This window comes from Girardinichthys multiradiatus, chromosome 5 (genome assembly GCF_021462225.1).
Source record: "Girardinichthys multiradiatus isolate DD_20200921_A chromosome 5, DD_fGirMul_XY1, whole genome shotgun sequence".
NCBI classification, from domain to species: domain Eukaryota; kingdom Metazoa; phylum Chordata; class Actinopteri; order Cyprinodontiformes; family Goodeidae; genus Girardinichthys; species Girardinichthys multiradiatus.
The window spans coordinates 49,224,271-49,249,466 of NC_061798.1; the positions used below are offsets into that span (position 1 = coordinate 49,224,271).

At 40.6% G+C, this 25,196-nt stretch overlaps 2 protein-coding genes across 2 annotated transcripts in view; one reads left to right on the forward strand and one right to left on the reverse strand.

Annotated features, from left to right (window-relative positions):
- Positions 1-988, forward strand: part of LOC124868197 (collagen alpha-1(XVII) chain-like) — a 44,832-nt gene extending 43,844 nt beyond the window's left edge. Inside the window, exon 53 of the mRNA XM_047365131.1 lies at positions 399-988. Coding sequence (XP_047221087.1) covers positions 399-454 — 56 coding nt within the window. The 3' untranslated portion in view covers positions 455-988. The remainder of the gene's footprint in view (positions 1-398) is intronic.
- slkb (STE20-like kinase b) lies at positions 671-24,525 on the reverse strand. The gene is made up of 18 exons (XM_047365132.1): positions 23,825-24,525; positions 21,733-21,897; positions 16,980-17,028; positions 16,569-16,718; positions 15,814-15,886; positions 14,597-14,791; positions 14,406-14,487; positions 12,492-12,623; positions 11,005-11,748; positions 10,794-10,924; positions 10,564-10,687; positions 6,593-6,772; positions 4,855-4,984; positions 3,172-3,296; positions 2,665-2,856; positions 2,460-2,585; positions 2,256-2,369; positions 671-1,843 (listed from the first exon to the last, which is right to left on the reverse strand). The coding sequence occupies exons 1-18, from the start codon at positions 23,996-23,998 to the stop codon at positions 1,697-1,699; spliced, it is 3,033 nt and encodes a 1,010-aa protein (XP_047221088.1). The 5' UTR covers positions 23,999-24,525; the 3' UTR covers positions 671-1,696.
- Positions 24,526-25,196: the final 671 nt, after the last annotated feature.

Sequence of the window (25,196 nt, forward strand, 5' to 3'; positions counted from 1 at the left end):
AGTTCAGTCCATTTACCATTTAGATGAGCTGAAGGCCTCAGTTGAAGCCAGTTGGGCGTCATGAACAGCTCAGCAGAACCACAGGCTGATCGCCCCCATGCAAAAATCCATCCAAGCACTGAGTGAATACACTACTTTACATGGTCATTCTCCAGAGGCCCACATTTCTACATCAGGATTTATTTTGTATTGGTCAGGTGGAATATTTTACGTTACATTTTCTGAGATATGGAACTTTATGTTTTCTAGAATCATGCAAATTAACTAAAATAAATCAATGAGTCTAAATATGAGTTTCAGTTTGAGTTGAATTCCTGGAATAAATGAAAATTTCTGTTATTCTGTAGTAATTACCGGAAAAACATTCTAGTTTTTAACTAAACTTTGTTACGTTTCAGGTGATTTCTCGCTGACAAGAAGGAAAAGCGTTGTTGTTGGAGAGCTGGGACACTGAACCCGGACTTCCAAGTGGGATCCTGAACACCTGGTCTACTTAGATTTTCCTCATTATCAGCTACCGAACATTGCTATGGATTGTATAAAGTGTTGAATTGTTTTGTTCCGAGGGATTTCATGGTGTTGATGTTTTCTGTTCATTCTGGGAATTTTTATTCAGGATATTTTTAAAATGTTTTCTATAATGTAAGTGTGATATCACAGGACAAGCTTCTGTTTGAGAGGAAATATTTTATTTACAGCAGAATGAAAATCAACATACAAGCATTTCTAAAAACTATACATGTATTTAAAAAACAAATGAATGATTTGATATGTTGTTTAGTCTGAATTTAGGAAGCTGAGCAGTTTTGGTATAAATAGTTACTGAATATATTTTTTCTAAAAAAGGTGCCCAGCACTTTTCTCTATATTTATTTACTGAGAACAGCCAATCAAGAATAAAAGGAGATGAACCAATGAGAGGTCAGAAAGGCCTAAACCAGTCAGGTCCAGTTTTTTGCATCAATAAAAGTAATTAAGAACAAAAAGATTTTTGTGTTTTAGTTTGTTTGAATACAGACACAAACATATGCAGGATAAAAACCTTCACAACACGTCCTTAAAGGCGCAGTAACAGATTTACGATACATCTGAGTTATTAAGGCTAACGGCTATGAGTGGAAACAGACCTACAAAATACGTCATCAGAAGATAAAAATATACAAATGTTCCTTCATTTTCCAGATAAAGAGAAATTCTGTTTTCTTACTTTGCTGTTGGAACTGATAATTAAATGCTTCCCTAGAGCAAAATAGCTAGAAACGTTTTTGAAATGCTTTACAACAAACCTCCAGGCATTCTGATGAAGAACTGCAGTCATGTAACACCGGAGATTAAAGTATCAGAGCCTACACTCAACCACAAAATCTGAAATGACATGAAAACCTGGTGTAGCTCATTCCTTCAGTAAGGTTTTTACTCAGAAATACATCCTGTTTTAGAATCACTTAGAAATGATGCCGACTGATTCATGTTTGACCATAAAAACAATCCTTAGAGCAAACGTCTCCATGATGCTGCAGGGATCCAAAGCTGAGATATTTCCAGGTCTACAGGCACTGGATTCTTTACAAACAGGATGGAGTGACGTCACTTCTGTGGAACTCCTTGAGCCTGACTGAATCTGGCGATGAAGGCCACGCAGCAGTGGCTCAGACTCCACCGTTGTTCATTTTATCTCCTTTGTTGGTCGATTTGGTTAGAAACCAGTAGAGTGGACGGTGGGGATCGGGTAGAACTTGGAGATGCGGCTCTGAGTGGACGGGTTAAGGCACTCGGACTCTCCGCTCATCTTGAAGAACACTTCCTGTTCCTGCAGCTTCCTGGCGAACTCCTCCTCCAACGCCTGCACAACAAACATTAAGACTTTAAGCTCAGGATGATGAGCTGTTTGATTTGAGCTCCGGCTCCAGGTCTCTGACGCTAAGCTTTCTCTCTCAGCTTATTAAAAATAAACTTGTTTTAAAGAGACCAGGAAAAGTGTTGGAGTGACCAGTTTTCCCAGACTGTGTGGAGCATAAAGCAGCACTCTGCAGCCCCGCCCCCACATGCAGCTGTGCACTGCTGGTCAGCTGGCTTGTTTCGTACCCCTTTTCTTTACAAGAAAGGCAAATTTAGAAAAAATGTTTTTGGTTGTAATAAATAGGAGTCATTTTGTGGAAACTCAGAGCCCTCCACCCATCACTCTTATAAAGGTAACTCCACAGTCAGCAAACTACGGTCAGCCCCGGTTGACCAGTCCCTGCAGACAGTTTTACCTTCTTCCTGGGTCTGAGTTTCTCCCTCCACTCCTTCAGCTCCACGCTGTGCTCCTCATCCAGCTCCTTCAGCTTCTGGGTCTCATGTTCAATCAGGAGGTGACATTTTTCGTTCTGAAACAAAAACCACAAACATCATTTTAATTCATTCTGTTACAAAAACACAACTTTAATATGGTTACAGCAGCTTTTTAAAGTGTGGACCTGCAGCTGCTGCAACTCTCGGATGTTGGCATCACACTGCAGCTGCAGGTCTCTCATTTGGTTTTCATGTTTCTGCTGCTGATGGAGACGTTCGTTCTTCTGTCTCTTCTCCTCCTGAGCAGCAAACTGGGAACACAAACACAGTTTTCAGCCTAGCTTGTATTTTTTTTTTTACAGGGTCTCTGATCAGAGGGCACTATCTCACCTGCTTGATTTTTTCCCTCTCCTGTTCGGGGGTGATCGCAGCTCCTGTGATCCGGAGGCTCTTCTTAAACATGGCCATACGTGTCTTGGCCTCGCTGCGTTGAATTTTGGGCAACCGGGCTCTCTCCTGCGTTTGTTTGTTCTTTAGCTCCTCGATGAGACGCTGGTTGTAGCGCTGCATCTGCTCCATCTCCTGGAAGCACCATACACCAGCTGGTGTTAATGTTCTCAAAACCAGCAGAACAGGTTTAGATTTTAAGTGCATATTTAAAAGCAGAACATTGAGTTCAAGACTTGCTTACAATATCTGAAACATTTTCACCTGGATACACTGGTAAACTAAGCTACTGAGGCAAACAGGATGGACCCCAGCCCCCAATCAAAATAAAAACATGATGGAAACACTCCAGGAGAAAGTCTGACAGAATGATCAGCTGCTCTTTCTCACACAGAAGGAATTTAGGAGACCTTTCAGATTTGTAAACTAGCTCCAGAGATGTGTCTGTACCTTCTCGTGTCTCTTCAGCAGCTGGTGTCTCTGCATGAAGTACTGATCTTTGAGCTGCTGTTTGAATAGCTGGTGTTTCTCCTGCAGGTGGCGCTCTTCCAGCTCCCACATTGCAGCCTCTCGTGCTGTGTGCAGACACAAAAGAAGACAAACGTGGGTGAGTTCACAGAGAATGAATATATTTTACAACCAAAATCATCTGTACTTCATAAGATTTCAGCTTTCGACCTTAGAACCCTTTTATCCAGTAAAAGCTGTTTAGAAGATCGGGCAGCTCAGCAGCAACCTCCCATGAAAGAGTCAAATCCTTATTTCTGAGAAGTGTTGTTTATACAGATTCGGCCTTAATGAGCAAGGCAAGTTTATTTTTTTTTAACATATTTCAGTAACGAGACAAATAAAAGTGCTTTACATGATGGCAACATAAAGAACAAACATTAAAAGTACGTTCCAGTGGTATTATAAAGGAAAGTAAAGTTGGTCTACAGACTGAAATGAATGATGCCTAATAGTTTAAATGTAACAATCAAAAGCAACTCTAATCAAATGGCTTTTAACCTGGATTTAAAAGAACTCAGAGTTTCAGCATTTCTGCAGTTATCTGGAAGTTTGTTTCAGATTAGTGGAAGAAAATAACTGAATGCTGCTTCTCTATGTTTGGTTCTGGTTCTGGGGATGCAGAGCAGACTTAAACCAGAAGACCTGGTGGTCTGGAAGGTTCATACAACAGAAATAGATCTTTAATGTATTTTGGTGCTAAGCCATTCAGTGATTTATTAACTAACAGAAGTATTTTAAAGTCTATTCTCTGAGGTCCAGGGAGCCACTGGAAGGACTTTAGAACTGGGCTGATAATCTGTTGCAGTAATCCGTTAAACTAAAGATAAATGCATGGATGTGTTTTACTAAATCCTGCTGGGACATTAGTCCTTTAATCCTGCAAATGTTCTTCAGGTGATAGAAGGCCAACTTAGTGATTGTCTTTATGTGGCTCTGAAGGTTCAGGTCTGAGTCCATCACTACACCCAGATTCTGGGCCCGATCAGAGGTTTCTACTGTAGTAACTGAAGCGGTTTGCTGACTCTTCATCACTCATCCTTTGGTCCAACAATAATGACTTGAGTTTTGTTTTTATTCAACTGAAGAAAATGATGGCCCACCCACACATTGATGTATTCTATGCATCTAGCCAAAGCCAAAGAGACCTCACAGATATGACTTACAACTGATGAATGCAAGGAATCATTTCTTCTGAAATCATCAAGAAAAACAATAATGCTTGTGCCTTGTTTGCTACGGTCGACAGATTAACAAACCCTCCTGTGTCCAGAAGATTAGAAGAGTCTGTACATCTATATCAAGTCCAGCACCAATGCTGTGTCCAATCACAACATATTTGGCCAAAATGGCACAATTCTGCCAAGTCACCTAGAGCAGCTAAGCTGATTTGATTCCAATAATAAACTCATCCCTTAAAACTGGAAAAAGTATCAGAGAAAAAAATAATAATTGAGACATCCTTAATGTTTAAACAAAGAAGTATGTCCAGATGTGGACCTCGTCCTTCTTTGCATGTGTACTGTTTACGACTGCTGGACTCTTCCTGTACAGGTTTCATGCCTGAAACAGTATTAAAACGTGCTCCACAGCGGCTGCTTCCTGACACATCTGAAACAGGTTTACCTCTGAGGAGCTGCTGCTTGTGGTTGAGGCAGTCTCTCTCAATGGTGGCGAGCTCATGTTTGTGCTGCTGGATTATTTTCTTCAGTGCGCTGTCCAGATCCTGTTGTTGTTTCTGGAGAAACTCTTGTTCCTGGATGCAGAAGAACAGAGACTGTCTTTAAAAAACAGTGAATACGTTATTGTGACATTCTGAAGTGCATAAACAGAGCTAACAGATCATTTCTGCACCAACATCCTGCCACAGAAATAATGACGAAGGCAAAGGGCAGGACAGGCCCTGAGGTGAGATAAATGTGTGGAGTCAGGCTCACAGCCAAACTTCTGTCAGCCTAAGAACAGCTTGAGCCGATGAACCAGACAGAAACACCTGCTATTAATGACCGTTTCAGCTGTCGGCCATGTTATCCTGAGCTGTCTGACTCTAACACATCCACACAGCAAACCAGCCAGTCACATGATACACTCCAGTTCCAGAGACACAACACCTTGATCAGCTCTGACATTTGTTGATTTCACAGAAACTCTTAACATAGAGATGCACCAAGAGTCCGGTGGGTGTCTGGAATCAGACAACCTTCATCTTCATCGGCCCTGGAGATGATGGGCCACAGGGAAACTCAACAATCCTATCATTTTAAGATTGGTAAACGCACCATATCCAAAAGCATTACCTGGTCATGCTAAAAGCAACAACACTTTTCAGTGTGGATTTTATTATTGAGAGAAAAAACTCAAAGTATTTTCAGTATCAGTGAGGCGTTGAACACTTTTACACAGGCTGCTCCTTCGGGCCGTTACTTGAAATCTTTTTGAGATTCCAACCTCTGTCTGTGGTGGAACATGCTGAGCTAGCAAACTACCTTCTGGGGAATAGACACAAAGATCTCCATCTCATGTTAGCTAATCGCTGACATGAAATTTAAAGACAATTTAAAATGTCTTTATTTTAAAACAGTAAACCCTTGTTTTACAGCCTGTTTCTCCATGTGACATGATGTTTTTCCTACTAATATAATTAAGAATCACCCACTGGAAGCAGGTTAGACAAAATATTTCACATTGTTTTAATTTTTCTTATATTGTAATTATTCAAGAATAACCTGGATTGGTGTCTCTCTACCTAAAAGACTGAAACAGGCCAAACATCAGATAAGGCATCGAACCCACACAGATGTTTCACTTCTATCCGGAGTCAGATTGCTGCACAGCGAGGACCATTAAAACAAATCAGTGCAGGAGCCATCACAGTCCATGATCCTTACACACACACACACACACACACACAGACAGCTCTGGCGGGTGTTGATTATGTTACTAAACAGCTTCAAACATCTGAATAATGACTGTGTTTTTGCTCTATGCTCAGACTTTAGATGACAAACATATTCCAGTGTCAGAGTTTGCTGAAACAGAAAATCCAAGACAAACTCCTCTGCTGGGCTTTGGATAATGTCCTCTTTAATAAGACAGCATTTGTCACATGCTTTGGAGAAAGTCCTGCTTCCTGTTTGCTCTGAGGTACGCATGGACAACAAAGTAAGATAAAATGGAGGCAGAACTGTGGACAGATTAGGACTGCATGAGAAAATAAATGAGAAGTGGCAGCGCAGGCCTGGCTAGACATAAGTTTTACCAACGCTGGAGGTTCAGATAAGAGGATTGTTTGTCTGACCAGAAGATATTTTTTACTTTTTTTAAGGGGCTCCATGTGAAAGAACGAATGAGGTGGTGGACTGACCTCTTTCTTATGGTTCTTCAGCAGGTTATGGTGCTTGGACAGCTCTTTGTCCTGCTCGGCTTTGATGCGTTTAGCCTCGTCTCGGAGGCGGTTGGTGTGCTCCTGCTCCAGCCTCTCGATGGTCTGTTTCTGCTGCCGCTCCAGGTTCTCCACCTCCTGGTCGTACTGACGCTTCTTACTCTGTCAAACAGAAACCGTCTCAGTCAGTCAGAGAAAGTGATTTTTATAAATCCCTTCGTTTCATCACTACAGTCCCCTGTGTTTGCATTACTGGTTCTGAACACCTGCACAACTAAAAGCAATCATGCATTCACGACATTCTCAGGTAAATTGGGTGCAGTTTTGCTAGTTTATCTCCGGTTGACGACAAAGATCTGGTTAAAATGTACCTGTACTGGTCCATCTTTATTTCTATTTTAAAACGTGTTTGAATTATAAAATAATGATGGTGCTGATGTGATAAAGCTGTATGCAAAAGTTTGCAGATTCTCCTAAATGCAGAGTAGGTCAACTAAAGTTTTAAATCTGTTAACATTTACTGCTCTCTAATTGGGATCAATACCTGTAAAATAAACCTTAAACTGTCCCTATGCTGCAGTAACCAATCACAGTAAACCTTTACTCATTTGACTATTACAGTCTAAAACGTTGTTGCTGCTGGCCCTGGCGCCCCCTGCTGACGACGGTGAGTTTTCAAAGCGGGTCTAGCAGAAAAAGAAATCATGAAACAATCAGTTTAATTTAGGGATTCAAATTTAAATTTAATGCAAATTATAATGATAAAACCTTTTTGTTTGACATGAAATGTAACATAAGAAAAATAAGTAGACAGATATGCCATGAAAAGTAGTACAGAGTTTAGAATACTACAACAAAACATTTTACCTGGTTATATAAAGATTAAATAAAAGAATATTCTGTGAGGATTTCATTATTTATATACATTAGTGAAGTGTATTAAGGAAACATAATCTGAATTCCTGGACATTTTAGCATTAAACTTCAAAAAATGTATATGTTTCCAGATTTTGTTCGGTAACCGTATTCTAAAATTTACAACGCAAACCTAACATTTGATTTATTAAGTTTGTTTTGGCCCTTAAGGTTTCTTCTCTAAGTGGCGCTAAGCTCCTGATTAAGCTAGTTCTGGTGGAGATGCTATGCTAGCGTTTATGTCTTACCTGCTTCCTTACCAACAAATATTAATTTACAGCACTTTGCTGCATCGACCAGAGCTTTCTTAGTTTTTATCCTCTTCCTCTCTAGCTGTCTCTGCACTGCTGTGACAGACAACCTCAGAAGAAGGGAGGCAGATACCAGAGTAAGCTGCACAAACAGCATGGATTGTTTATTTAAAGATCAAGCACGACCCAAAGCGAGTCTTTGGACCTGCCCCTTGGCGATAGCTGAGCAGGTCAGGCCAGCAGGAAGTGTCCTGGTGTTGTGTGAAATTCAGTTTCCCTTAAATAACCTGTTTCCCAGGTAACTTTGGGAAGAGAAAAATCCTTTAAATTCACAGGAATAGTTGTATATGAAGGATAAAATGACGTTACTTCAATAATGCATCTGCTAGAGCAGATGGTTTTAGGACATTAACTCACTGATTAAACGTCATGGTAGCTACTAAAAATCTCTTTCATTTATCCAGTAATGTGTTATACATTAAAAACATGGTTTACAAGAATAATATAGAAAACTCTGATCTTTTCCGAAAGCTTTTCACGTCCAGCAGTTTCATTTTCTTACTGGGAACCAGCGTATGGGAACCCATGAAAGCTCCTGGTGGCCCATCCATCCCTGGGTCTAGGTGACATGAGTCACATGAATCCTCTTTTAATAAACCAGTTTAGAAATTCCAGCATCAAGCCCAGAAACCAGCAAACTGTAAAAAAAAGCATTTGCAATATGCATTTATTTATATTTCCATACGGATGAAATTAAAAGTTAAAAAATCCTCACGTGAAATATCTTTCTGTGTAAATATCTCGTATTACAACGTGGGACACCCGAGGCTTAACATCCGGTGCGGCCTCTACAAGTACAAAAGAAATGTTCGTTCTAAAATTAGAGCATGCAGCTTTTAATCAGGTGTTCTCTGTAGTCCGGATATTACGGTAACATCCACTTTACCTTTGACTTCAGTAAATGAATACATGGATTTTAGGAAATCTGATGAAATGACTAGTGATACTAGTGATATTATTGCTTATATAGCATGATTGTGTCAGGTGTGAACATCTATTACAGTGAGACTCCATCCAACAGGCTAAAGGTCTTACTGACATGCAAAGTGTGTATTCATGACAACTGGACATAACAACTAGGGATGCACTGACATGAAAGGTTATTAAAATAATATTGCTGTTATGGCTGATAACTGATAGGCGATATATTTTCCTACCCTTTCGACAGTGTGAATAAACCGCTGACATTGCTTCCCTGCCTCAGTTAAACATCCACGGTCCTGGGTAATAAGGGCCCAGTTTTACTTATCAGACCAGTATGGATCTTAATGCCCTTATAATAACCAACCGATACTTCAATTAAAACAGTCCTTTGCAATCTTAAAGCACACACAGATCCGGTGACATGCTGTACAAGTCTCTGTATTAACCAATAAGAGCTGGTTCTTCAAAGTGAAAACATTATATTTGGATTTTATTTGCAGAATTAATACTTTATGTAGGTTAGATGTAGGATCTTCTGTTAACTACCATGGGTCAGTCCAAGGCTGGATGGCGGTCCTAAGCCACCATCATACATGCCTGTGAACAGACCAGCGGACTTGGTAGGCAAGGATTTTGCTCCACCTCAGCCGGTATCGATCGGCTCAAAGGTCATAGGTCGATCCAACAGCACACACCCACTTCAATCATGTGGTTGATACCAACATAAATGGGTTGTTTCTAGGGCTGCACAATACATCACAAACGTATCAGTAACGCAATATCCCTGTAGGCATTATACGTATCAGGAGGAACTGACTGGGCTACAATAAATGTTCTGTAATTATTTCAGTACCATGTATTCAGCCTGATTATGCCTCTTATGTAATTGGTCACACTTGCTGTTTAACGCCTGAAATGTTTTAAAAGTTAAAGAGATGGTTCAGTCATTAGAAAACTGCAACTTTGTTTCTTTTACACCAAAGTAGCAGCGAGTAGCAAATTGTTCAACAAAACCTTCTTGTTCAGATGGAAATAATGGATTTGATCTGATTTTCCTAAAAGCTGGATAGACAACCCATTATCTGGGCTCCATGTTTTCTATAGGTCCCAATCAGAAAGACTTTTAACACTTTGAAATTTTTGGTTTACTTATCAAAAGTTATATCGTTATGGTAACATTCACCAATGTTGGCAGATATTGTAAGTTTTCCTAATGTTGTGCAGTCCTACTAAATTTTCAGAAGGTGATAAATTCCAGCTCTGCTTTAATCTGCAGCCCATCTCTGGTCCATTTTTCTTCAACAGGTTCTTAAAGAGCAGAGCTCTTCCTTTGCCAGGCGTCTTTATTTTGCAGGTTTTTAAACGTCTGCAAACTACAACATAATTCACAGCCATTTCCCTGATGCTCAGCTCTGAATTTCCTTATTTATCAGGTGTCACTGTTCACATAACAGATATGTCACATATTTATTATTATATTCTTTCAGGAAATAATGAAGAATTTCAATAAAAAAGGTTTGAAAAAAAAAAAATTAGGTTTTTACACTAAGGAAACCTGATCCAACAACTTCAACCCAAGCTTTCAGCCACACGAACCTCCTGTTGGAGTTCTGTGGGTTTCAGTTTAGGTGTTAAAGTTGATAACAGAAGGTTTGTAGCTACAGCGATTAGGTTCAGGAAGTTCCCTGTGTTTATCTGTAAACAGCTCAGAGGCAGAAATTGACACCTGCTGCTGAATCTGATCTGGGCTGAAATGCTGTGAAGATGGATGAAAAACAAACGTCTCCGAGTTTGAGAACTTACAGTGGTCTCCTGCTCAAAGCGTCTGAAGATCTGCTCCTTCTGCTGCTGCAGCTTGTTGCTGAGCTGCTGCTGGGCTCTCTGCTCCTCTTTCTGCAGGAGACGCAGCTCCCTCAGCTCCTGCCGCCTGGAGAGGAGGAACCATGGTGTAACGTTTTTGCATTGAAGTCAGAAAACTAAAATCATTTTCATAACGGTGTTTAGGTTTGATTTAGGTGAAATGCTGTAAGCACCTGAGGAATCTCATCTCCTCGTTCTTGGTGTCGTTATCGGTGATGATCTTTGATGTTGTTACGCTAACTTCCACCCCATCGACGATAAATTTACGAGTCTTCTTCAGCGTCTTCTTCTGCCGCTTGGAGTCCTGAGAAAACACCAAGCAGTTTAAAAGGAGTGGCTCTTACTGTGGCTTTATTTGTGAGAAGGTGTGATTCTGAGTCTTACCTGTATAGAAACAGAACCAGGTTCCTTTGTTTTGGACAAAAAGCTTGAAATAGACAGATTCAGGTCTACACTGTTGTTATCTGCAGCCGAACCCCTTCCTGAATCAGAATCTCTCTCTTTTTCGTCTTTAGCTTTATCTGGCACCTTTTTCTCCTCTTCAACGTTCAACCTGTCTTTTTCTGCAGGCTGCTCTCCATTTTCCTCTTTTAGGACTTCTTTCTCTGGCTCTGGCAGAGTTAGAGTCACTTTAAGGTGCTTGTATTGGTCTTCCTCCTCTTCCTCTGCGGGAGTGTTAGCTTCTTCTGCAACACACAAGTTATCCTCTTGAGGAGGCCCAGAAGTTTCAGAGCCCTCAGGAACTTCAGCTGTGTCCACTTCTTTTTCATCCTCGACATCTAACTGCAACCGCTGCAGCTCTTTAGACGGTGTGTCTGGTTCAGGCTCAGAACCTGGTAAAGCAGCATCAGACACTGCCTCTGGAATGTTCTCCTCTGATGGTTTCTGTGCAGGTTCTTCTTTAACTGCAGTGTTTGGAGCTTCCTCTGATTTCTCTTCTGCTGCAGACGCAGCAGGTTCCTCGGTTGAGATGGTTTCCACCACATGGTTGGAAACTGGAAGCTTGGCCGGGGAAGGAACAGGTAGGATTGGTTCCAACTTCTCAGGGACTGATTCTAAGGGGGACAGAGGGATCTTTTCATCCTCTGAGCTGGCGACACTGACATCAGATGGAGCACGTTTGTGGCCCTGGAGAAAACATGGAAGGGTTAGGGCTGTTGGTTATGATAGAATCTATTTCAGTTAACGGTTCTGGTCCTGGATGTTTTTTTTTCCTCTGTTCTGCATGATATGATGTCAGCACAGTGCTGTGTTACAGTTCATGTGGGTTAAATGTGGGCCCATTATCACTGTATCAGTACTCATAGTGACTGAACAGGAAGGATGGTGTTTATACAGAAGCAGAACTACAGAAATGAGTTCACAGGCACTAAGAGTTGCTTTCCGTTAGGTAGAATTCCCACTTCCTGTACCTTCTTGGTTTTGAAAGATGAAAACAATACTTGGAATCCTTAATTTCCTATCAAGCATACATTGGTGGGTTCTGTTTGTTAGCCTGGCCCATACATTATGATCTGAATAACCACTTGATGTTCAAGGCCCAACAAACCATCATTGGTATCTTGATTCTTTTTAAATTCTTGCAGGATTTTAGCTTATGTCTCTGGTTAAAAACTAAGGTGAACCTCCAGGATGTGTAGCAGGTCCACAAACGTTGTTTGTATTATAACCAATCCTGGTTATTTTTGTCCATAAGAAGAAGAGCTTTGGACAGATTGTGTATTTAAACTCTGTGATTTTCCTGCCACCAGGCTGAATAAGAGATCTCAGCCGTTTCTATAATGGTCACAGTAGATAAATACTGTTTTAAATATCCAGTTACATTTCAGTGAAAATAAAATGTTATGTATAAATCATTAATAACCACTCACCAGATGTGCCTCTGTCTCTTCCTCCTCCTCTTCCTCTTTGTGCTCTTCAATCTCCTCGGTGACCTCAGCCTTTGCCTCAGCTATCAGCTCCCTCAGCGGACGGCTGTCAGTCACAGTTGAGACGAACGAATGCTGCACACAAAACAAGACAATAAGTGAAGTCAGATGCTCACTGGTGGGTAAAGAAAGCGTTGTTCCAGGCATCATTCAGAAGAACAGTGTACATTAAAAGAAGGGAAAACATAAAGAACTGCAGAAAGCAACAGGCTGCTCAGCTAAAATGATCTGAAATGTCGGAAAATGGAAATCAAAACCAGACAGACAAGGAAGAAAACAGAAAACCACTCAGCCAATGATGGACTCCAATGTGAGAACCGTAACAATTAGAAGACGCCAATGTGAAGCTAAGCTAATAGTGAGAAGCCCCAACAAAGTCCCCTCGTTACAAAAACAACATCATGAAAAGAGATTAGAGTTTGCTACAGAACACATTACCCAGAATAAGAGAAATGGAGTTTTATGGGCCGACGAAAGCAAGATTGTTCTGATTGGGTCGGGGGCTCAAAGGCAGTTTGTAAAACACTGAATTCAGGCGAGGGTCCACAGGCATCATGCTATGGGAATATTTCTCATACTGTGGTGCAGGGCCGATTTATTGTATACAAGGGATCATGGATCTGTTTGAAAAGAGGTCATGTTGCCTTAAATACAAAAATGACCCCAAACACATTGAAAACCGAACAGTTAATGTTATGGAGTGACCGCCTCAAACCATGACTGCAATCTAGTGGACATTTATAGAGTGACAGCAAACATGCTGTTTCTGAAGCAAACCCCAGAAATGCAGAGGAACCAAGGAATGTGTTCTGGGCTGGACTGCCTGCTCACAGGTACCAGAAGTTGGTCAACTCCATGCAACACAGACGTGAAGCAGTCGTCAGAAAAGTGAGGTTATACAATGATACCTCAGTGCAGTGATTCACAAGAACACTAAATCCTCAAGCAGTTTTCAGTTTCTACAGCAGATGTTGGAGTTTGTAAAGAAAAATGCAGACACAGTTATTTGTTATATTTCTTTCTCCTCGCCTTCTGCAGAGTTCTCACCAATTAGGACTTTTATGTTAATGTTCTGATTTGGGATGAAATGTGTCGGGATCAAATGCGTGTGTGAATGGAGATAAAAGTTATTCTGAGCTTTACTTACGTTAATGTTTAAAAAGCTATTCAGGATTCTAAGAGGCAAACATTTGACGCCCCACTGAAAACTAATCCCAGTTTGAGATGCACACTACTCAAAGTTTAAAACTCTTCGATAACAGCTCAAACACACGTTATGCAAGACCAGCTTGGTATCCAAAGCTGTGTCCACCTTTCCTTCATCTCCTCTGACCACAATGAAGAGTAAAAAACATTTAAATCTATCGGCAAAACCCAACACTAGATCTGCATTTCCAAATAGCCTTACCTTCTTTGGTTTAGAAATCTGCTGCATATATTCTATCGCAGGCCTGATAATGTGAAGCTTCTTCGATATCAGCACCTTCATTGGTGGTAGACCACTGTTCTGTATTTTTAAGCCCATCGAGTCTTTGTCTGCAGTGCTGCAGTATTCCCGTGAGAGTTGGGATACGTCCGGGCTGCACAGTGAGTGAGCGGCTCTGGCGTGGCCGAGCACCTTAAACCCGATGGAAAAAGAAAAGCCTGCTCGGCTGACGTCAGCTCGAGCCCAGAGGGATGAGTGTCAGTCCAACTGGGACAGACGGCTCAGCAACGTACAGAGCTTACGCTCTGATGGCAGGTGGTGCATGGGTGGGGGTGGGGGTAGAAGGGCCATGGGGCTTAAAAAGTGGCCAGGTGTTCGGGATAAACATGCATTCAGAGATTATGTTAAAGAAATATTTGGACATAAGGTACCTGAAGAAGCTGTGGTGCAGTCCATCTGCTGTCCAGGTTCTTGTCAAGGCAGCGCTTCAGGAAATCACTGAACTCAGGAGACCTGAACAGTGTAAACCAACAGATAGGTCAGTCATTCACTCCACTGTCAAGCAGAAGAACATTTTCCATTTTGAAACTCAGACCAGAAACATCACTGGTCTATGACTCACCAGCGTGACGGCTGCATCAGAGTAGGAGGGTCGGACTTTGCTATCTTGAGCAGGACTCTCATTGGGTTCATCTCGTGGTTCGGAGGCTCAATCTGGGCCAGCTCAATTAAAGTGACTCCGAGAGACCAGATGTCAGCCTTGTAGTCGTATGGACGGTCCTTGGAGGTCTCGCACATCACCACCTCAGGAGCCATCCTGACAGAGTGTTGAAACCAAATTTATTAAACCTTCAACCATTCAGATTTTGTTATGATGTAAACACAAACTTCCATATATGTTTTTGGGAGCAGATAACACTGAAGTGGCAGAAAAACAACGCATGATTTCCAACATTTTTAAAAAATGAAAATCTGAAATGTGTGGTGTGCGTTTGTATTCAGCCCCTTTAATCTGATACCCCTAAATAAAACCAGCATCCAAGTTTTTTTCAGATGTCACCTAATTAGTAAACAGTATCCCCAATGGGTCATTTGATCCGAGTATACATACAACTGTTTAGTATTGCTAAACTGCAAAACTACCAAGACATAGCCTTCCACCAAAACTGACAGACCAGGCATGGAGATACCCATGGTAACTCTGGAAGAGCTACAGAGCTTCATAGCTCAGGTGGAAGCACGGGCAACTATCAGTTCACTCTTCACATCTGGCATTTATGGAAGAGTGGCAATAAGAAAGCCATAAGACGTTCCTGTTTGGGGGCAGCACACGTGGAAGAAGTTGCTCTGGTCCGATTAAACCAAACGTTTTGGCCCACAAGCAGAAAACTAATACTAATACTTGTTCTAAACAAACCATCTTCACTGTGAAATATGGTGGTGGAAGCATCATACTGTGGGGATGCTTCCGTAGGGAAAACAAAGCTGGTCAAAGGTGATGGGAGATGGACCTGAATACAAGACAATCCTTGTAGAAAACCCGCTGGAAGCTGCAGAAAGCTTGCAGCTATATTTGGACAAAGGACTGACTCAGCAGGGCTGACCACAAACACATAGAACATTTTTCAGATCTATAATTGTAACAAATATTTAAAACCTTTATTCCTCATGCATCAATCATATAGAATCTTAATAAAACAGGTTGGAGTTTATGGTTGTGACGTGACAAAGTGTGGATAAATGTAAGAGGTATGAATGATTTGTGCAGCTCTGTATCTTCTGGGAAGTGTCTTTTTTAAACTGTTGCATTAGAAACAGTGTAAATATTGCTCCACTCACCAGTAGGGAGTTCCAATGAAAGAATCTCTCCGCTGCAAGGTCTTGGTGTTTTTGGCCGACACACCAAAATCAGCTGAAAAGGACATGATTGGTAGAAAAAACCAAAATCAGTCAGAATAAACTGAATCAGGAGACTTTTTTTTATTTGCATCATTGTTTTGGGGTCATGTGACAAGATCAGTCCAGTGTTGCTACAGGCAGATACTGGGAAACCCATGCTTGTGTTATGTCACTGGACAAAATGTCTGCTGTGTATTATTTCACCATGACTCATACGCCTCTGAATAAGCTGCATCTTCTGTGGTCGGCAGCATAAACAACTGATGCTGCACAGGAAAGCCACGAAATGTTGTAAGTCTGAAACTAGCAACCAGCAGCAAGAGAGTGAGGTGTCACACTTCATTTAATTTGAAAGCTCTTTTATTATTAAACAGGTATAAATGTTCTACATCAGATTTACTCAGATAGATTGATTTTAATGGGGCATTACTTGAGTCTAGAGGCAAAGAAACATGAGCCTCTGTGGGTTCGATCTCAACAGTTTAAAGAAATGTTATTATTTAACTAAATGTTCACAAAGCTCCTAGCTCTAAGCAGGAAAACTGCACAACAGCACTCCGGGTTTCCATCTTTAATTATTGGTAAATATTTGGAGCATGTGTCGATTGGGATTCGATTAATTCCCACCTGGGTTAGTCTGGGAAGAACAGAGCGCTTGTTTAGACATCATGGTGCGGCTAACAGCTTGCTCTTACCCAGCTTCACGTCACCATTCAGTGTGAGGAGGATGTTGCCGGCCTTCAGGTCTCTGTGGATGATTTTGTTTTCGTGGAGATAGACGAGCGCTTCCAGAGTCTGTCTACACACCACCCTGATCTGGGGCTCAGTCAGGGGTCTCTCCAGTTCTGCACAGAAGAGGGAAGGTTCACATAAACATGTGCTTTAAATTCCTTCAGCATGGTAAACTAATGAAGCCTAATTATAGGTGGTAATATGGCTCAAACCAAAATTAGTGTCTTGCAGAATGCAAGGAAAAAATGCCTTCAGGGTGGTCTGCTGTTGCCTTTTGATGTTGTTAACTGGCCCTTTGTCACTTTCTTTGCTGCTTTCAGCTACAGTCTGAGCTGTGAAATAACCTGTGATAAAAAGTGGACCAGCTGACTCACCGAGCATGACAGCATCCACGGCCCCTCCTGCACAGAACTCAATGAGGATCTGCCAATGAGAGGAAAAAGCAAACAGAACCAGCTTTATTTTCCAATAGAACACATATAAAGGTGCACAGAAGATTTGACCTTTCACCTCCATTAACAGTTTTTATTCCCAAGTCACTTTACAAATCCCCTTGCCAGGCTATGAGGTCTACCCAAAATAACCTTTTATTCTACACACGTGACCTTCTGAACTCTCCTAAATAAGCATGTGACCTCACCAATATTGTACTTAAATGCAGTTTTCTTTCAATGTTTTTATAATAATAATATAATAATCAATAAACCATAATCAATTCATGATTAGTCATACCTTTAAATATGATTATTTTGTTTCATCGTCCTGGTCATTTAACTTCCCGTTCAGCCTACAGTAGTAGCTGTAGAGCAGAATTACTGCTGTATATCTTTGGCGTTCCTCATTAAATTTGTTTGTGTTTGTTTTTATCTCAAATAAATCATTCATTAGCAGAAAGACATTAATCGGAGTAATAATGAAATAATACCTGATTACACCACACATTATGCGACAGAAAACCTGCAGGATTTTAAGATTCAGGGTAGCTGAGCTATGGGGCCTAAACTTGAAACTCTTGACAGAATTATTCACTCCTTCCAACAAAATCATGGTGCTACATCTAAAAATACAGAAAGTAAAACAATGTGAGAATGAACCCCACCCAGCGTTCATGAATGAAACACTCGTAAAGGCATTTAGAAACTTCAGTGGTGACTGACGTAAGAGGATTGAGGCCACATTGTGGAAAGGGTTCCTCACAGCAGCTCCGCACCACCAGGCCTCAGGCTTTATTCTGCAAACAGGATTACAGTATCTATGAACGGAGCACCTCGTGTAGCATCTGGAGTCTCTTTACTGTGCCTAATAATACTGCAGAGCAGCCTTCTGCTGAGAATGAGATTGGGCAATTTTAGTGTTTGTATCTAAATAAAAGAGAAGTAAAGTTGCCCTTCTACAAAATTTGAAACCATTGAGAAACCTTTTGTGGTTTACACATTTTCTAAACTATTTGATAAGATCAGCCTGCTGTTAAAATGGAAAGTGACAAACATCTAAAAACAACAAGGCTGGAAAGAAGAAAAAAAACTTCAGAGGAATTCCTTAGCTCACTTGAGCCTTTTTTTTTTTTTTTTTAGAACTGCTCCACTTTCAACAACAAAGCCCCTCCAGGCCAGACAATGCTCCAAGTCTTGGAGCAGTCTTGGCCGTTCAACATGCACACGGTTCTAGTGTTTCTCTGTAGGCGTGCTGTTGCTTTAGCGGCTCTGCTGCCGCACAATGGTCCCCAAAGAGGTCTGTCAAGAATGGCAGCGTGCACAGAGGAACCACAGGCCAGGGCTGTGGTTCCTCTTGTTCCCACTTGTTTATTTGACACATTCACACCAAACAGCATTCAGAACTATGCGCCACTTGTTTTCTAAGCCATTTATGTGACACCAAGAGGGCGGATGTGGTTTGAGGTGATTTAACCTGAAATGTTGTGGCAAAGCAGCACCTCCAATGCCAGTGATGTGAAAGTAAGGAAACAGCCATAAAACTTTCACCTCTGGTGCTTTCCTGTGGGTTTTCCAGAATAAAGTCTTTCATCAGTAGAAGGAAATGTCCTGGAATCTGTCTCCTCTTTGCATGAACAGGTGTGACAGGAGGGGGAGGATACAAATCTACCTTCATCAGACTAAGATCATTGTTCGGAGGACAATGGAGGGGAAAAGGGCAGAGAGCTCAACACACTGCAGTGAAATTAAATACCCAGCTAATCATGAGAGTTAATAATGTCCAGAATATCTTGACAGATGCTTGTGTGGTGACTCACAGGAGCTACATCTCCTGTTTTTATATCTGCCCTTTGACTTGTCATGCTCAGATTATTTGCATGATAAGAAAAAGGAAGTTCTCAATGACTAGCCTGGACTGACCTGCCTAACTCTGCTACATTAGTTAACCTCTCAAGTTGTACATTTATTGATGAGCAGAAACTGTAATAGCTGCATCTAAAACATTAAACTGACACCACAATGTGAACAGATAAATGCTTTTAATGAATGTCTGTAAGTGAAAAACAAAGGTCTCATGTTTAGAATGGACATATTATAAACTGGTATGATGATTAACAGCTCTTAAAGCTGCTTGTTCCTGCAGCTCATGTGAACTTTAACCACATTTTCCCACAATGCAGCAGTAAAAAGAAGAACTTTGCAACGATTTTACATCAGACGCCAGATGATGCAATTTAAAGCGACGGATACTGGATGAATGTTGCAGAAACTGTGCAGCGCAAGTTCAAAAAGTGACAGTTGATGTATCAGTTTCCAACAAAAAAAAAAGAGTGTGTTCACTATGACGGTATAAACCAGCTCCAGTCCTCAAGGGCCAGAACCCTGCCGGTTTTAAGGTTTTCCTGCTCCGACACAGTGGTCACCTTGCTCTGCAGAGGTCTGTTAATGAACCATTCATTTGATTTAGGTGTGTTCAATCAGGGGAACACCTAAAACATGAAAGACATCAGCCTTTAAGGACTGACGTTGGACACTACTGAGATTTTAGACATTCCTAGATGCAATCAAATACAGTAAAGATACTTTTTCTTCTGATTTAACTAAGTGCCTTTACTAATGTCTACCTAAACTAGCAATCTCACTCTATGGTAACTGAAGGTGTGGGCTGGTTACCAGTACATAGTCTGCTTGATTTTTTAATGAGATGCCAGAGAATATGCTGGGACGACCAGAGTTTTCCAGCTGAATGACACAGAGTAATACTTCCCACCTGATGATGCACACTGCTGGACAGCTGGCTGAAAGAAGCTTCCCAAACCTTTGTGTCACTTCCAGCTGTTTGGAAATATTTCCCGGAGCCAAAAACGAAGACTATTTTGACTTGATAACTAAAGACCGATGTCTCCCATCCAGCTATTAAAGCAGACTCACACTTTGTGGGTATTAGCTGTGTCTAGGGATGGGTACTGAATTTGGTACTTTTATAGGTACTGACCCAATTCCGACCGAATTCTGTCGGTACTACCGAGTACCGATTCCCGTAAAATCAAACGGTACCATTATAACACCGAGGGGCTGGAAGAGTGGGCAATTTTCCATGCCGGACATGAATGCAGCATTGCACGCACAGGTACGTAGTGACGTCAGTAGCCGCTGGTACCGTCAACAAAGAACAGCTGATAGAAAGAGCTTGAAAGTACGGCTCCACTTTTCAAAATGTGAAGCAAATTATGCTCACTGCAATATTTGCAACGCGAAGAGCAAGACTAGCAGCGGGAATACTTCTAATCTGAGGAAGCACCTGGTTAAACACAAGATTTTTCAAGGCTGGAGAGCAATTTTCATCAGCCTCAGATCTACGGCTACAACTCCCGCATTCGGCACCGTTAGCACGCCTCCATCCATCATCTGCACCCAGAAACATGGCTGGGCTTTCTTTGTGCATTATTAAGAAAAAAGACTGCGTCGTATGTTAAGGATTTTCATTTTGAAGAAATGTTTGAAACAACTGAGATGTTACAATACAAACAGCTGGATGTTGTTATGATTTATTCATTAAAGTTTATATACTGAGAAAGAAATATGTTTAATCGAAAATGTTGAAGATTTTATTACTAAACGAATTAGCATTTCCAACATAAACAAACGTACCTAAAACGTGTCCCGTTGAGTACTGGTATCGATTCCCAGGTACCGGGTACCTGTACCGTATCAGTTCAATTGTGAAAGGTACCCATCCCTAGCTGTGTCAGACAAAAGCTTTAAATGTGAAAGAATTATAGGAAAATCTCTGGTGGGGAGCATAAACTGGTAGTTGGTTGTTCAGTGTGACAGGCTCACCAGCCACACGTTTAGCTCTCTCTCAAAGACAACAGAAATCAAGCGGCGTCTGAAACTTTCTGAGAAAATCGTACCATGTGACTGCTGTGATAGGAGTTTCAAGCTTTCCCTCTTTTGTCTTTGTGTCTCTTTTTCCTCATCTTCCTCTCTGTGTTTTCAATGTAAGGTTAATGATAAGAGCTATGGATGTCAAGATACTAAAATGTCAAACTCAATACCGATACTAAGAAAAATACTGGATACCATTTTTGATACCGCAGCAACATTTTTGAAGGCTCAGGGTTCTTTCTAGGTAAGAACAAAAATATGATTAATTTACAATATGATAAAAATTGTACTTGTAGGGAAAATTCAGCCCTTTTAGAAAAGCATACAGTTTAAAAGTCTCACTTCCCTGTTTGTTAATATCCTTTATGCAAGTATGCCCCTTTGATTCCGTCGCACAGTTATTTTATTTTATTATTTGCTAATTGCTTTTCTTTAAAGTGTCTCTGTGTCATACTGTATATTACTACTAAGAGACAAATAAAGGATCATTTAAGACTAAAATCATTTGTGTTTCAAATAAACATGGCTCTAGTGCATATAAAACATTTTTTACAGTGTAAACAAGGATCTGGTCCCTGCAAATCTATTCAGCAGCAGCCCTGCACGATTACTCAGTCTGGTGTTCTGGCAGGATATTTTCTTTATGTCTTCATTTATGGGATATCAACATCCCATAAATGAAGACATATCCATCCTCTTTTTGCAAAAGATTTGTTTTTTGTTTTATTGTAAAACTTAAAGGTAGAAATAAAATGTTTGTTTTTTTTTTTAAATGGATGAACTAGACATGTTCTTTCACACTCACCCACAGTTTGCTCTCATAATAAAAAGCATCCAGCAGTTTGACGATGTTCTGATGATCGCAGGAGGCCAGGATCTCAATCTCCACCATGTAGTCCTCCAACTCCTCCTCAGTCTTTGTATCAATTACTTTGGCAGCAGCGAGGATGCCCGTCTGCTTGTTCTGAGCCTGGAGATAAAAACATGTCAGAGAATCCTTCTTTATGGATCAGCCAGGCTACAATCCGCTGAGCGCTGCCACAAAAATTCCTTATTCAAAGTCTTGGGGAGATAAAAGTGTATCTAACTTCTTGATGAAACATAAAGCAATCAACTCTATTCTTCTAACAGAATTATATATAGCCCATCTGAATTCATTTCAATTCAACGGCTGTAGAAATGTGAGTGATTGCTTCTGCCTGTTTTTTCCAAGACAGCTTCAACTTTCCATACCTGGCAGTTTTTCAGTATTTTCAGTGTTTTTTTACTTTGGATTAACAGTTTAAAGTACATAACAAAATATCACATGTCAACCCCATCTGCGCGGACAGGATGGTAATAAGAGGGTTAAATCCCTTGCTGTGCGTTAGGTCTGGAGATGTGAATAATGTGATAAGTCTTGTTTTGGCTTCTCAGCCCACAGGATGTACTCAATGAAGTCACCACTGCGATATGGGATGCAGCCCCTTCCTGGTGTTTCAATGTTCCACAACGAGCAACAAAGGGCCTTTTAAACTTTATTAACTTCCATCACTGACTGAGGTTTCAGTTTCAGCTTCACTGTGCAATGTAACCAATGTCCCAAAATGTGGAGTTTAATATTTGTGGATCCCCTCAACCTTAGCTTCGACATAACCTGTAATGCTGTCCTCTCTAGGGCCTTCTTGTCTTCATGCAGTTGAGGAACCAGCCTGCATCTGTCACAAATCATACCTGATCATCCATTCCACCCTGCCTGCACTCTTTCTTCTGGCTTACAAAAACAACTAGCAGAACTAGTAATACGTTTGACATCAGATTTACCAGGTAGTGAAGGAAATTCAACCCACAGCACTGGATGAATCATACAGAAGAATATCCAGTTTATAAGAGGGTTGAGGAGGTTTATTTGTCAGAAGGCCTGTGGGTGGGTCATACAAGATGCATCTAAACACTAAAGTTATGCAGCTGGTACTTTCTCTTACAACAAATACAGTGAATAAGAATTAATACACTTGAGTTATTATCTAGTGGTGTACTTTGTTCACCAGTGTATGCTAAACCAAAAGTAAGGCACAGTTGGATTATGGAGTATGGATTTCCACTTCAGGATGGTGCAAAATGCATTTTTAGAAAGCACACAAAAGAAAAAAAACAGCTTTGTCTGTATTTGAGTTGATGACATCTTAAGAAGCAAAATAATCCATCTGATCAACTGGCATTAATAAACACTATGGCAGAGGAGAGACTTGACGGACCGACACGCTTCCGAAACATTCGATTAGCAAGTAATGCGGGAGTTCTTGCAGATCATACTGTTGGGGCTTTAAGATCATCTCAGTCAAACTTTGTTTTAATATTGACTTTGCTTAAAATTATCGCTAAATATTTTTGATAATAAAATCTGACTTTTCCAGTCCAGTCCGCCCTGGTCTACTTTAATTTCTTTTCTTTTTTACAGAATTTTTCTGAAATCCACGCTGCATTCTTACATGCAACTTAAACATTGTGCTTCAGCAGTCCAGAAAGCAACTGAACACCTTTAATGGGAGAATTAAATTAAAAACATGCTAATAAAGTGAAAAAAAAGAAAATACAATGTATTCTTAGACCGGATCCCATCAGTCCTTGCGTGCCTTATGTGATGTCACCAGAGACATTTGCATGTGGAAGTTTGTTTTTGGGAGGGTAGATTTTATCTTGATGAAACTACACAAAAATGACAAAACAAGCAGAAAAACTGACTATTATTTGTTCTACAGGTTCCAACACATATCCAGCACGAGTTTGATTGAATTCACAGAAAAGTCTGGTTAGTAGCTTTAAATTATTTCTCATTTAGAAAAACGGAGATATTTTTAAATAAAAAAAACATTGTCAGAACCGAACAAAAGTGCAACAGTCAAGGGGACACCAACCTTGAAAACTTTGCCAAAGGCTCCATCTCCCAGTTCTCCCACTATTTCCCAGATCTCCTCTGGATTTTCATCCCTGCGCACATGTTCGTATTGCTTCTTCTTCTTTTCCACTCCCAGTTTAAATATTCTACGGAAATTAAAAAATGACATAATGTCTCCTGGTTGAAAGTTCATTAAGGAGTAAAAATGAACGGCACTGGCGGTTTGGAGCGGGTTAGTGTTGTCCTAATAGGAACATAAACTCAGTCCACATCCAAACCTTAGCTTAGCCTTTGACACCAGTCTGACCAGTCTACCCAGTGGCTATTTCACGCATCATATAAACGTTTTTAACCCATAAAATAATAATCAACGATGAAAATCTTAATCGTCTCGTAGCATTTAAAAAGTGTATAAGATATATATTTTTCTTTTTTTGTCAAAGAAGTTACTATTTCGGGAGCTCGACGTTGTTCCAACTGGCCCGACAACAACCTAGTCTGTCTGTGGGTCTCTTTCTTCAACAAAAACACACAAAAAAAAAACAGGCTCCGTCCAAATCCTCTCGTTGTGTCCGACACAGTCCTCCGTTACACTCCTAAAGGACACCAACGTACGCAATTTATCCGCGGTTTAGTGTTTGGTACAACCGTTAAAACGGTCATCTTTTTCCGGAGCGGGACGGACTGCTGCCTCGTAGCGGATTTAGTGACCGAGCGCGTTCACGCACACAGATGCGTGTGCCTGCATTTATTTTCTCCTCGAGTTGACAGTTGGTTAACGGCGGCTAAAATGTGCTTTCTGCTGCCCTCATCTGACCGGGGAGACCAACAGAAACACAACAGCTGTTTAAACTGCTTACCATGACGCTTTCTCAACTAGAACGACTTTCTATAAGCGCTTTATTGTTTGAATAAGGTGGATACCAGCTACAAACTCGCCGGTCTAGTCTCTTTGTGTCGGTGAAACTACGTCTGCCATAACACAGATGCGCCCGGAGGAATATATATTTGTATTATTAAAAAATACAAATAGGAAACACTGTAAGACATTACACCAAGTTCCTAATAGAAATATCTAGATTGAAAGATTAAAACAACATTTAATGAATGGGTCACATGACCACAGACGTCACAGTCACCACCATATTGTGAGTGGCGTTTGGTTTAGACAAACTGCAAAAGCCTAAGCAAACAAAAAACGCATGATGCAAGATTAAAAATCTAAAACGTAATAATGCAAATATTTTTTTGATGTGGAATTGTCTTCTTTAAACAAGAATATATAAAAATGATACACAAAAAATACTATGTAATGCTAATGTTTTTTAAATAAGAATACATTCATACATACATACATACATACATACATTCAATGAATATAAAAAATGTTA

What these genes read in the sequence shown, in the direction of transcription:
- slkb (XM_047365132.1), bottom strand. Translation starts at nt 23,998, where the DNA reads ATGAACTTTCAACCAGGAGACATTATGTCATTTTTTAATTTCCGTAGA. An exon ending in TTCATTGGAACTCCCTACTG is followed by an intron (nt 14,792 to 15,813) that starts GTGAGTGGAGCA and finishes ACACTCTGTCAG; the next exon opens with GATGGCTCCTGAGGTGGTGA. An exon ending in CTGGTTCTGTTTCTATACAG is followed by an intron (nt 10,925 to 11,004) that starts GTAAGACTCAGA and finishes GTGTTTTCTCAG; the next exon opens with GACTCCAAGCGGCAGAAGAA.